At 41.7% G+C, this 14,667-nt stretch overlaps 1 protein-coding gene across 3 annotated transcripts in view; it reads right to left on the reverse strand.

Annotated features, from left to right (window-relative positions):
• Positions 1 to 14,667, reverse strand: part of LOC120736505 (ras-related protein Rab-26) — a 120,241-nt gene that overhangs the window by 56,038 nt on the left and 49,536 nt on the right. For all 3 annotated transcript variants that reach the window (XR_005696515.1, XM_040036688.1, XM_040036689.1), the window contains exon 4: positions 10,420 to 10,486. Coding sequence is in view for 2 of the 3 variants with exons in the window: in XM_040036688.1 (XP_039892622.1) it covers positions 10,420 to 10,486 (67 nt within the window). In the remaining variant the exon portion in view is untranslated. The remainder of the gene's footprint in view (positions 1 to 10,419; positions 10,487 to 14,667) is intronic.

Below are 14,667 nucleotides of genomic sequence, written 5' to 3' on the forward strand. Positions count from 1 at the left end.
CCCTATATCAGGTGTGCATAATTATTAGGCAACGTCCTTTCCTTTGGCAAAATGGGTCAAAAGAAGGACTTGACAGGCACAGAAAAGTCAAAAATAGTGAGATATCTTGCAGAGGGATGCAGCAGTCTCAAAATTGCAAAGCTTCTGAAGCGTGATCATCGAACAATCAAGCGTTTCATTCAAAATAGTCAACAGGGTCGCAAGAAGCGTGTGGAAAAACCAAGGCGCAAAATAACTGCCCATGAACTGAGAAAAGTCAAGCGTGCAGCTGCCAAGATGCCACTTGCCACCAGTTTGGCCATATTTCAGAGCTGCAACATCACTGGAGTGCCCAAAAGCACAAGGTGTGCAATACTCAGAGACATGGCCAAGGTAAGAAAGGCTGAAAGACGACCACCACTGAACAAGACACACAAGCTGAAACGTCAAGACTGGGCCAAGAAATATCTCAAGACTGGTTTTTCTAAGGTTTTATGGACTGATGAAATGAGAGTGAGTCTTGATGGGCCAGATGGATGGGCCCGTGGCTGGATTGGTAAAGGGCAGAGAGCTCCAGTCCGACTCAGACGCCAGCAAGGTGGAGGTGGAGTACTGGTTTGGGCTGGTATCATCAAAGATGAGCTCGTGGGGCCTTTTCGGGTTGAGGATGGAGTCAAGCTCAACTCCCAGTCCTACTGCCAGTTTCTGGAAGACACCTTCTTCAAGCAGTGGTACAGGAAGAAGTCTGCATCCTTCAAGAAAAACATGATTTTCATGCAGGACAATGCTCCATCACACGCGTCCAAGTACTCCACAGCGTGGCTGGCAAGAAAGGGTATAAAAGAAGAAAAACTAATGACATGGCCACCTTGTTCACCTGATCTGAACCCCATTGAGAACCTGTGGTCCATCATCAAATGTGAGATTTACAAGGAGGGAAAACAGTACACCTCTCTGAACAGTGTCTGGGAGGCTGTGGTTGCTGCTGCACGCAATGTTGATGGTGAACAGATCAAAACACTGACAGAATCCATGGATGGCAGGCTTTTGAGTGTCCTTGCAAAGAAAGGTGGCTATATTGGTCGCTGATTTGTTTTTGTTTTGTTTTTGAATGTCAGAAATGTATATTTGTGAATGTGGAGATGTTATATTGGTTTCACTGGTAAAAATAAATAATTGAAATGGGTATATATTTGTTTTTTGTTAAGTTGCCTAATAATTATGCACAGTAATAGTCACCTGCACACACAGATATCCCCCTAAAATAGCTAAAACTAAAAACAAACTAAAAACTACTTCCAAAAACATTCAGCTTTGATATTAATGAGTTTTTTGGGTTCATTGAGAACATGGTTGTTGTTCAATAATAACATTATTCCTCAAAAATACAACTTGCCTAATAATTCTGCACTCCCTGTATGAGTACCTGAACAATACTCAAAAAAATCAAAAAGTGTGGAATGTAGTTCTGGTCGCCATCTTGGAAGACTACATACTGAAGCATGTTTGTTTTTATATTTAGTGTACAAATCTGTGGATCTGGTAAACATACAGTATATACAGGCATGAGAATTACAACTCACATCAGGCCTTAAAAGAAAAGTTTCAAAGGTGACTTAACAGATTGCACTAATTTATGTGCCATAACATTTTCATGAGCTTACAAACTAGAGTCACAATCCATCGGAACCTCTACACCATGCAAAGGACCCCTGCTAATAAAAAGCCTTTGTCTATATGACATTTCTCACTGATGAGAAATATTTTCATTTCATCCCTTCAGGCAAGTTTTTGTCCTGCCATTGATGTTACGGTATGTCAAAATGAAAGGGAGAATGTGACATTGCTACAAAGTCCCCTCCTTCCATGACTTTCACTATTCCTCCGACAGCTATAGCACCACTTACCATCTCTACCTCTTTGCCTGCCTAAGCACAGAATAGTCCTCATTCTATGGCATCCATTATAAAAAGAAGTGGCTCTATCACCATGAAGAGCGATTAATGATTCCTCTCTAGGAAGCACCCACAAATAGCTGACACCTGTCTTTTCAGGAGACTGTAAAAATATAAGCAGGTAGAGTAAGAAGTAATGACACTGGCTCAATAATGAATTCAGTGGAGAGTACAAGCAGATTTTGAGCTTCATCATAACTCTCTACAAACCCCCCCAAAAAAGCCAAAAAAAATAAATTTTATGGTGACCTTGCATATAAATTATAATATTTAAAATACACAAGTAGATATAAGATATGTGCATATGAGAAAGAAATATATAGATTTTGATGATGAATTGCACAGCTTGCTGCTTTCCCAGAACAGAGCAATGTCATTAATGTTTTGCTTCCAATCACCCTTTCCTGCTTTTTCATGCAAACCCTTTTCATCCCCTTTCTTTGTTCCTGCCCATCTTTCTCACTCCATCTTTTCTTTTCTACCTTTCTCCTCATTGCCACAGATGTTGTCTTGATCAGCGTTCTCCCTGCTGCTGTCCCTCCTTCCGATCTTAGTTGGGTTATGTGTCGCCCCCACAAGCTGCTGCAGCAGACTGAGGTCTACGGTTGCTCATTAGTGACAAGAATAGTGGCCCAGTAAGATGGAATAGAAGGAATAAAAAATGATGCGGGCAAGACCGGATGAGGCCGAGCAGAGCAGCAACATTATTGGGTAATGAGACTGATTTAATCTGAAATAGATGTAGCCTCTATAGGTTCTACAGCTGTTCTTTGTCACTAATATTATCTTGCAGATGCTTGTAGCAAAGTTGATGACATTCTGATGAAGAGGCAGGTGAAACAAACAGCCAAACATTATCTATTGTTATTCTTCTTATTAATGCTTTCCGCATAGCAGTAAAGTAGTACCTTTTGAGAAACTAGCTAATCAGTTTGGCTATGGAGTGCGGCTTTTTGGAAACAGGTACCTGTTAGTGTGAAGAAGAAAGTTTTCACAAGTCTGCATAAAAAAACTACAGGGAGTGCAGAATTATTAGGCAAATGAGTATTTTGTCCACATCATCCTCTTCATGCATGTTGTCTTACTCCAAGCTGTATAGGCTCGAAAGCCTACTACCAATTAAGCATATTAGGTGATGTGCATCTCTGTTATGAGAAGGGGTGTGGTCTAATGACATCAACACCCTATATCAGGTGTGCATAATTATTAGGCAACGTCCTTCCCTTTGGCAAAATGGGTCAAAAGAAGGACTTGACAGGCTCAGAAAAGTCAAAAATAGTGAGATATCTTGCAGGGGGATGCAGCAGTCTCAAAATTGCAAAGCTTCTGAAGTGTGATCATCGAACAATCAAGCATTTCATTCAAAATAGTCAACAGGGTCACAAGAAGCGTGTGGAAAAACCAAGGCGCAAAATAACTGCCCATGAACTGAGAAAAGTCAAGCGTGCAGCTGCCAAGATGCCACTTGCCACCAGTTTGGCCATATTTCAGAGCTGCAACATCACTGGAGTGCCCAAAAGCACAAGGTGTGCAATACTCAGAGACATGGCCAAGGTAAGAAAGGCTGAAAGACGACCACCACTGAACAAGACACACAAGCTGAAACGTCAAGACTGGGCCAAGAAATATCTCAAGACTGATTTTTCTAAGGTTTTATGGACTGATGAAATGAGAGTGAGTCTTGATGGGCCAGATGGATGGGCCCGTGGCTGGATTGGTAAAGGGCAGAGAGCTCCAGTCCGACTCAGACGCCAGCAAGGTGGAGGTGGAGTACTGATTTGGGCTGGTATCATCAAAGATGAGCTCGTGGGGCCTTTTCGGGTTGAGGATCGAGTCAAGCTCAACTCCCAGTCCTACTGCCAGTTTCTGGAAGACACCTTCTTCAAGCAGTGGTACAGGAAGAAGTCTGCATCCTTCAAGAAAAACGTGATTTTCATGCAGGACAATGCTCCATCACACGCATCCAAGTACTCCACAGCGTGGCTGGCAAGAAAGGGTATAAAAGAAGGAAAACTAATGACATGGCCACCTTGTTCACCTGATCTGAACCCCATTGAGAACCTGTGGTCCATCATCAAATGTGAGATTTATATATTTGATATATATTTGTATATATTTGTTTTTTGTTAAGTTGCCTAATAATTATGCACAGTAATAGTCACCTGCACACACAGATATCCCCCTAAAATAGCTAAAACTAAAAACAAACTAAAAACTACTTCCAAAAACATTCAGCTTTGATATTAAAGAGTTTTTTGGGTTCATTGAGAACATGGTTGTTGTTCAATAATAAAATTATTCCTCAAAAATACAACTTGCCTAATAATTCTGCACTCCCTGTAGGTACTCCATGATTCTAATGTTAGAACCACATTTAGCAGCAGTAACTAATGTTTTTTTATTCATCACCAGGAAAGAATACTGGCCAACTCTTCTTTACATAATTGGTTTGTACACATTCGTTTGTGCACAGCTCTTAGGATACCACCCCAATTGTCACAAACTCATATCACATCGACGCCTGGACTTTGACTAGACCATTGCAGCTCCAGATTGGAACTGGTACAAATTTAGCAATTCCGATTCCACCATCGATTAGATTCCTAATCGATTCTCATTGGCTCTGCTTGGGGAGTCACCACCATCGCTAAACAGCATACCAATGGCGTTGCATTCATGCAAAAAAAGTAATGTATTGCACATACTACACAGAAGACTTTTCTTAACAGTAATGCATTATGTCACTTAATTACTCCTAGGAGAAAGTAATCAATTATACTACTTGTTGCATTACTTTCACATATCTCCATAAAATAATCTGAAACACATTGTCTCATAATTACCATTTAAAAATATAAATCTGAGGCTACAATCCCACACACCAACACAAATCCCTAACTCGGACGTCGGCAACCTTTAACATCAAGAGTCATTTTACTTCCTTCAAGCAAAAAGAGAAAAAGACAGACGGGCTGATGTAATTGTGAGAGAACAGACTAATAATTATTGTATTCATATTAACAGAATTAAATAGGGCTACGGTTAACCCTAATTCTAACAAGTAACTCAGGAGCCACATGCAGCTATTTAGCAGCTGAAGAGCCAAATGCTCTGCCCTATGCTAATGAGGACACACATATGATTTTTCTCTTAGTATTTAGGTATGAACATAAAGCACAGCACACAGCACAGATATAAAAACCAGCACAAAGAGACTTTAAAGCTATCCCCACAGTGATTCTACTTTAGAAACATGGACAGGCAGAAATGCAGATTGCGGCCTAACTGCTCAGTCATTTGTTATTGGTTGAAGTTCAGGATCTGCCTACTGGGTTGTAGTCAGCATTCACTTAGCTAACATCACTCTGGCTTCTTGGCTAGCGCTAGCATGCTATCTGTGCAGGAGCTTGCAAAGAACCAAAGTTGTGTTAGCAGTATAATGCAGTTGTTTCTATCCTGGATGGAGTTTGTACTCTACCATCACACTATAAAAATGTCCATAGCCAAGCTGCAGACTGCACCACTATTTACCTCCTCCTGCACATGAACTGAAATCAGCTGATTGTACTGCTAGTGGAAGTGGTACTGATAAGCAGAATCATTAAGCTAGCAGACTAACAGTTCAAGGAATTGAACTACTGGGATTCAGGTCTCTAATTGCAGCACCTTCATTCTTTTCTTCTCAGTCATTCTGCTGTAGATTTGCTGCTGTGATCTAGTGACCCATCTACGCTTAGGATTGGGTTGTGTTATAGCCACGTGCTAAAAAAAAAAAGGCTGATTTTCAAAAAAAACCGAAAGATATTACATTTCAAAGGCAAATACATTTTGACATTACATTTTTTCTGTTCAAATATTTTCATTTCGTGGGTCATAAATAGAGAAAATTTACTTTAAAAGGGGTGAATATTAAACCCCGAACACAAAATGTCTTGCCAATGACCTAGTGGATATTAGGAGCTTAATTTTCTCCATGAGTACCAGTCATGATGTTGACAAGCAAGCCAGACATTGGTTTTTCCACCTCCTGCAGTATGTGCACATCACGCCTCTCCTTTTTGCATCCCACTTGGGAGTTAAGTCTCAAAACCCTCTAAAGTAGACCAATTAACTGAGACACTTATGCATTAAACAGCGATTTGCCTGTCACTTTTATGACTCCATTCAATTAATTATCACAGCATCCCTTTAAAGAATAATTAGTTCATCTCAAATAAGACCTCTGCTAGAAATACCAACAGCCTTTTGGGGCATCAGAATTCGAGAATAATCTGTTAAATAGCTGAAAATATATAGAAAAGGGAGAGGGGAATTTGAGTTCCCAAACATTAGTATTTACAGTCATATCGGGGGAAAAACAAAACAAAACTGGCACACGTGATATGCACATTGGGTTGATAAATATAATAAAAGCAATTTACTTATTGATTGAGCTCAGTCAACAGAGACTTTAATAAAAACAATTTGAGCAACTGTAATGATGAGGGGTGACAGTGGCCCATAAGGTTTTGTGCCACTTAGAATGTTCTAGCATTGATTTTCTCTTTTTCAATATAAGTGAAACGCCTATGAGCTTTTTGAATGATTTTGTTCAGTGGATTGTGCTGGGTGATGTTCCACACAGCAATACTGAGTGATAGCAGGTCTTTGCTGGTCACTGGTTTCAGTTGTTTTATGTTTGTTGACTTCCTGTCCAACTTAAATACTTGGGTTATTACGCGTACTCAAACTTCTACAAAGTGCAACTGACTTTGAATGCCTTACTTTTTCAGTTTAAAAAAAAACTGGTTGTACCTCCACTTCTTCGTATTATAAGTAGTAACATCAACGGACCCCAACGTTAACACCATCTACATTTACTTCCATAGTGTTATCTTTTTTATGTCATATTGCAATGCATGTTGGTTTTGTTTTATACCTCTGTTAACACAAAAATCTATTCACATTGTCTCCAAAAACACACAAGACTGACGTTTATACAACTTAGAGGACAATAGTAATGTTAATGGTAATGATTTAATCATTTTCAAGACTTGTGACATTGGATTTAAGACCTTGGATGACACTGAAAGACTGAAAAGATTATTGCATTTTAGACAGAAACCTATTTAAATAGCAGCATTAATGATGGAGTGGAGCATTTCACTGAGATATGCCATAACCCCGCTTCCTTACACCATGGGTAGCAAAAGCAATGAAGGCCATTATAAGGAAATGAAGCAGCCAAAGCACCTCATTCAGTACAATACCGCCTGAACAACCCTTTCAATCATAAAGCACCCATTGGAGGCATCATCTCTAATGCAGCCATTACCTGTTCCTCTAAATCTATTAACTCAATTATTCTGTTTCACTGAGTTCATCGTGTTACTTCTATATGTGAGATATAAAAATGGGAAAGACTTTGGAAGAGTTTCATTTCGGGCTGAAAGGTCTCCCATTTGCTGACGTGGCATTTTGTTACAAAGTGACTGAGTACACCCAGTTAAAGGTAGTGATGGTGTTGTGTTTTAGTTGTGTTCGCTAAAGATGGCAGTTGCATTCAGTAACAGCATGCTAAGTGGCTAAAATGAAACCAGTCACTTCAAAATCGTGAGCTCCACTCTTCTTTTATTCTACTGTATTAATTTTTTTTGCGCCTGTGTTCAGATGCAATGAGGCGTTTTGCCATGCAGGAAATCTTCTGGGGAAAGTGCTACAGTGTTTCATTATAGTCTTTTATTCACACTGCTTTCTGCTTTGACGTTAATTGATTTTTGTCAGCTGCCTTTTGTGATGAAAGCTGGTTGTTTGCTATGTTAAATGGTTCTGACCGCTTTGCTCCTCTAGACATCTTGGTTTCCATTCTTGATTTGAGAAATTAATTTGTCTTTCCAAGCATCTTTATATCACCCTGTCATGCTTGCATCAGCCCCCCCCCCCCACACCACCCTGGTAGTATTTTATGTCTCAATACCTCCCTTTCCTTGCCTTCCTCCTCTTGTTTCTTGTCTCAACCACCAAGTCTGCTTTTCTTCTTTTTTTTTTTCTTTTTTAGTACCCTGTGGTTTCGCTCCATGCTGCGGAAATGACAAACTGTCAGTTCCACTGGGGGAGAAGGGGGTGGAAAAAAAGAGTCTGCGGCTGGTTTCTGGACCCAGCTGGACCTTCACGTCACCCTCTACACCAGATGGGCCTGGCAGATTGCACTGGGCTCACTCCAACCACCAGCTCATTTGTACTGATTGTCTGAATTTCTTTGGTCTCTGTTCATGGACACAATAAAAAGTGAGAGTGGGGCCAGAATTAAATAAGACAAACATCAATAGTTGTCTAGAGGGCATAGTAGTACTCTGAGACATGCTTCATTCCCCTCCAACAACTACTGAGCTGTCTTGGGCAAGTCATTGGTCACATTTAAAAACTAAAAAACTTTAAACTGTCTCTCAAAAAAATGTACAAAACTTTTCGCTGCTTCTTCTAAAGGTCCTCACAAACACTGAGTCCAAATAGCATTTAGGCAAAGTCATTAGCAAAGGGGCGACTTCTCCCAACTGTGAGTTATTGCTTAAATTAAACCAAAAACGAGTTAACGCAAATTAATCCGCATTGAAATTAAAACTTTTAATGCAGTTAACGCAGTTAGCGCATGCAGTTAAAATCAAGTAATCAGGATCAAGTAATTGTGATTAATCGCGATTAATTACAGACAACTGTGAATTTAATTTGTTTTGTTTTGTTTTTTATTTATTGACAGCACTATTAAATACAAATATAAAGTGCAACTGCCTGCTTTGTATGACTGGTTTCCATCTTTGCAGTCAAGTTTTCATTGTTATCTTATTATACCAAGTATGCCTTGTAAAGTATCACAAGGTTGGTTATGTGTCAGTCACCAACAAATACAAGCAGGAGGGGAGATGAGTTATGACTCATTGTGTGTTGTGTAGCGACACAACCAGCAGTGTGAAGTCTGTTGTCTGATCTGGCAAGCCGTGACATTTTCATGTAGACGCTTTTCAGCATAGTACCTTATGTGCACAATACAGCAGATGGCGGTGGAGCAGATCAGTGACAGAGAGCACGGGCTATAGTGAAGAGCTCCAAAGACATCGAATCAGTAACCAGTAATGAGTTTGACAGAGAGCATATGCACTCAGCTAATCATCCATGTAGAGATAAAAGAAAATAATAAAGAAGTATAAGCAGTGAAACTTTATCTTCCTTGACAGGACTGTGAGACTTTAACTATAATTAAAATTGCAGATTTTAAACTACTGACTTAAATCTGTTTACTATTTCCACACTTTGGACTTCCTCACTTTTACCTGGCGGTGCTCAGAAATGGAAACGAGACCCCTGACTGTGGGATCTCTACATTTCAAAGTCTGAGTCACGAAAAACTGTCCATTAGTTCACAGTAGTAGACAGCTTTCGTGACGGCTGCATTTGGGCTGGATTCCCTCCCCTGGTCCTGTCTGTCAGAGCGAATGAGCTTTATTTAAAAGTCAGCAACAGACGGACAACTCAGAGGAGCTGGTTTGAGGTTCCCTTGGTGCCTTGTTAAAGATCAGTGAGGCTAAACTGTTGGACTGACAGATCAGAATGATGCTGGGCAACTGGCCATCATACACACACACATATTTATGTATAACACATGCAAACCTCATCAAAGCCAAGCGCACACCCATACATAACGGACACAATCGGGTACATGTTTTCAGCCACGTCCCATAATGATGCGATTTTATATGCTGCTGAGCAGATTTCGCGTTTCAGATAATGCCAGCAAGTGTGTGTGTGTTCGACTACACCTGCTCATTCAGGTTGGCCTGAGGCAAACTGTTATCAGTACTCAGCGGGGCTGTTCGAGATATAACTACTACACACACATACACCCTCACAAGCACACGTGGGAATAGCTCAGAGCTCCCCAATCTCCCCCCCTCCGATTCCCCACTGTGTGAGAGGCAGGCTCATTTTCCCACCCAGTGGTTAGCCTCTCGCTTAAAAGAACCTGCACACAGCATTGAGCCTCTGGCAAATGCTTGTGCCCACACACACACACATGCACAAACACAGAGTATTGTGATTCCATCACTTACCAATACTCAGCCAATACTTACAGAACCAAGACTCTGTGGCAAAGTGTATTAATTGTGTTAAAATGGCTTGCTTTTTGTACCAAGAAGTAAGGAAGTTCATGTCCCGGCAACGTGATAAATACAGGTGGAAATGCACATACCCACACACACACACACGCATGCACGCCTACACACACCACGGTCTATCAAAGCAACATGCATGTTTTTGCAATCCCAACAGGTATGAGGGAACAACAGGGAGCAGCGTGCCTGCTGGTGCCAGTCACACATTTGAAGAAAACAAAGGCAATGAAATGTCTGTCAGAACAGTCTGGCTGTGTCAGGAGAAAATAGAGAGTGGAGAGAAGGCATGTCAGTCACAACCGAAGAGGTTCTCACAAACACAAATGGAGGAATCCTACCGTGAGCATCACGATAGTAAGCGTGAGTGACACTCCGAAAACGCTCCTGACCAGCAGTGTCCCATATCTGAGAGAGAAGGGAGGAAGGAAGAGTAGGATGAACAGAACATCGATTGGCATAGTGAACAACTAAATAGATAGATTAATAGCTTAGCAGTTTAGCAACTAAATTTAAAACAGCATCTTTATGTTAAGACAAATTCTGCATTGAGTGTAGAGGTTGGAATTTGTAGAACACAAAGTCAAAAGGCTAATTAAGTCTTGGGGCAGGAACTCATCCCCGACCCGGAGTGGGCACTCCACCCTTTTCTGGCTGAGAACCATGGCCTCAGATTTGGAGGTGCTGATCCTCATTCCCGCTGCTTCACACTCGGCCGCGAACCATTCCAGTGCGAGCTGGAGGCCTTCACCCGATGAAGCCAACAGAACCACATCATCCGTGAAAAGCAGAGATGAGATTCTGAGGCTACCGAAGTGAAAGCCCTCCGCCACTTGGCTGCGCCTAGAAATCCTGTCCATTAAAATTATGAACAGAATCGGTGACAAAGGGCAGCCCTGGCGGAGCCCATCACCCACCAGGAACGAGTCCGACTTATTGCCGGCAATGCGAACCAAGCTCTTGCAATGGTTGTATAGGGATCGAATGGCCCGTAGCAATGGGCCAGACACCCAATACCCTCGTAGCACCTCCCACAGAATACTAGGGGTGGGGGAAAAAATCGATACTGTGTAGTATCGTGATATTTTGTTTGCTAATAATGTATCGATACAGGGACAGCAGAAATCGATATTTTGTTACAAAAAAGGTTTTTGTGCTCTGACTTCAGAGCATGTTGATCCTTTTTCTGAGCAAGAATCCTGACATTCCTTCACTGTCCAAATGTGTTTAACTTTTTTTTGGCAGCAATAAACATGACAGTTTACTTATTTTAATTAAGACATGTTTTATTTTAATTAAGTTTAAAACTTTTTTATTTAATGTAAAATTATATTTTGTTTTAATTTACTTTCAAATTCTTCAGCTGCTGAATGGGCTGCATAGTTTTCATAAATTGCATAGTTCAGAATAGCTATAATTGTACCATATGGTTGCATTCAGTTAAGTTGGACTAGACTGTAATACAAACCGTTCAGTTTGTCAACAATAAAACTGACTGAAATGAGAGAAAGACTGAGTGCGAGACTTTGATATTAGATAAAATGAATATTGATAAAGTTTACCTTCATGTACAGAATCTGAATATCGCAAAATATTTAAAAAATTGCAATAATATCGTATCGTGCGTTAAGTATTGTGATAATATCGTATCATGGGATGTATGGTGATTCCCACCTCTACAGGATACCCCGAGGGACACGGTCGAATGCCTTCTCCAAGTCCACAAAACACATGTAGACTGGTTGGACTAAACTCCCATGCACCCTCAAGTATCCTTGAGAGGATAAAGAGCTCGTCCAGTGTTCAGCGACCAGGACAAAAACCGCATTGTTCTTCCTGTATCTGAGGTTCGACTAGCGGACGAACTCTCCTTTCCAGCACCCTGGCATAGACTTTTCCAGGGAGGCTGAGGAGAGTGATCCCCCTGTAGTTGGAACACACCCTCCGGTCCCCCTTCTTAAAGATGGGGACCACCACCCTGGCCTGCCAGTCCAGGGATACTGCCCCTGATCTCCACGCAACATTGTAGAGGCATGTCAACCAGGACAGCCCTACAACGTCCAGAGCCTTCAGGAACTCGGGGCAGACCTCATCCACACCAGGGGCTCTGCCACCAAGGAGTTGTTTAACTGCCTGTGGCGGAGGTGTGGTCCCGGGCGCGGCTGCAGGGGGGGAGTGGTGCAGTGAGCTCAACGGGGTGGTGCTGGAGACGCAGGTGAGAACAGCTGATGGCGTTTGGACTGATGATGGTTTCCTTCCCCTTTTATAGTGAGACGGGAGAGGAGCGGAGGAGAGGCTGGAAATCAGCTGAGACCGGAGCTATCAGACTGTGGACTATCATAATAAATGAAAACTAGAAATAAACGTGGCATCTGGCGACAAACAACTGTGCGTGTGTGAAGTTCATTTCACACTGCCTCAGTGACCTCGCCCCAGAGGTCGGGTCATCACCCTCATCCCCAGACTCTGCGTCCTCCTCAGAAGACGTGTCAGTGGGATTAAGGAGGTCCTCGAAGTATTCCTTCTACCGCCTGACAATTTTCTCAGTCGAAGTCAGCAGCACTCCTCCAGCACTATACACAGTGCAGGTAGAGCACCGCTTTCCCCTCCTGAGACGCCTGACGGTTTGCCAGAATCTCTTCGGGGCAGTCTGAAAGTCTTTTTCCATGGCCTCTCCGAACTACTCCCACACCCGAGTTTTTGCTTCAGCCACTGCCTGAGCCGCATTCCGCTTGGCCTGTCGGTCCGAAGTCCCACAGGCTAACCAAGCCTGATAGGACTCCCTCTTCAGCCTGGTGGCTCCCTTCACCTCTGATGTCCACTATTTGGTTCGGGGATTACCACCACGACAGTCACCAACCGGCTTGCGCCTGCAGCTCAATGCAGCAGCTTCGGCAATGGAGATTCTGAACATGGTCCATTCAGACTCAATGTCCCCAGTCTCCCTCGGAATGCTGTTGAAACTCTGCCGGAGGTGTGTGTTGAAGATCTCACAGACTGGGGCCTCCGCTAGGCATTCCCAGCACACCCTCACTACGCATTTAGGTGCACCAGGTCTGTCCAGCGTCCTCCCCCGCCACCTGATCCAACTCACTACCAGGTGGTGATCAGTTGACAGCTCAGCCCCTCTCTTTACCCGAGTGTCCAGAACATATGGTCGCAGGTCTGGTGATATGATTACAAAATTGATCATCGACCTGCGGCCTAGAGTATCCTGGTGCCACGTGCACTTATGGACACTCTTATGTTCGAACAAGGTGTTCATTATGGCCAAATTGTGATTTGCACAGAAGTCCAATAAAAAAAACACCGCTCAGGTTCAGATCAGGGGTTCCTCCCAATCACGCCCCTCCAGGTCTCGCTGTCGTAAAACAATAAAAAACAGACTAGGAAAAAATAGCATCTGTGGAAGAGATGTGGAAGAGAAGGACACAATTACGAATGACCAAAAAGAACAAATTCTCTTCTCGCATTTAACAAAAAAAATCTTCATGATTCCCAAGATGTGAAAATATTCTGTGAACTGATGAGACAAAAGTTTTGGAAAGTTTGCAGAATATCTTCCATGAGAATGTCTGGCCATTCATTTGTGTCCTTAAGCTCAAACACATTAGAACAATTACCCAAAACACACCAGCAAGTCTAAATGGCTCAGACAAATAAAATGAAGGTTTTAGAGTAGCCTAATCTAAGTTTCACAGGAAATCCAGTCCTTTCTAAGCTCCAGCTCCAGCCTTTTGTTAATGTATTAAATTCATTTTGCACTAGAAAAATTCTACACACACCTCATAATGACGAAGTGAAAAACGTTTGGTTGAACTTCTTGCATATTTAATTTTTGAGTTGAAGAGACATCCGACACACGATCAGTGGAAACAGGATCTTATATACACATTAGATTTTTGTTTTTACTTTTAATACATTTGTAAGAATTTAAAATGAATGTAATCTATTTTGGAATAAGGCTGTAACAAAATAGAATGTGGAACAAGTAAAGATGCAGATGCCCTGTATATTCAGGTTTCTACTGAACGTAACATAGTCACAGTCCACTGACTCAAGTTTTATAGAGGATGCTGTTTATCAAATTTAACTCCTCTGAACATTACCATTCTTGCCTTGTACTGAAGATATCATTAACGGCCTTCACTCTTTAATGTTATCCCATATTTCTCCTTTTCTGGTACCTGCTGTTGTAACTTGTGTTATCACTCACCAAAACAGCATGGACTTTCTTGAATGAATCTCCAGCATGTGATTAATTGGTTTTGCTCTCACATTTATACTTCTTTAATTTTCCTCTCCCTTCATTTTAATCTTTTCAATTCCATTTACTCCATTCAGTCAATTTTAACTAATGAGAAAAACCAACTAAAATAGATCAAACATTTTAGATATGTCTCTACAGGTGATCCAGTCATCATCGGAGACATGTCAAATCAAGAACATGAGCCAAAGTAGAACCAAATATGCTAAAATGACTCCTATGATAAAACATCCTAGTGCAGATAAGGATGTTTTATCATAGGTGAGTGCGTTATAATGAAAGTAGTCTACAGCGAGTCAGAAGTGGATGTTTTACTGCTTTC

This window comes from Simochromis diagramma, unplaced genomic scaffold (genome assembly GCF_900408965.1).
Source record: "Simochromis diagramma unplaced genomic scaffold, fSimDia1.1 OVJJ01000371.1, whole genome shotgun sequence".
NCBI lineage: Eukaryota > Metazoa > Chordata > Actinopteri > Cichliformes > Cichlidae > Simochromis > Simochromis diagramma.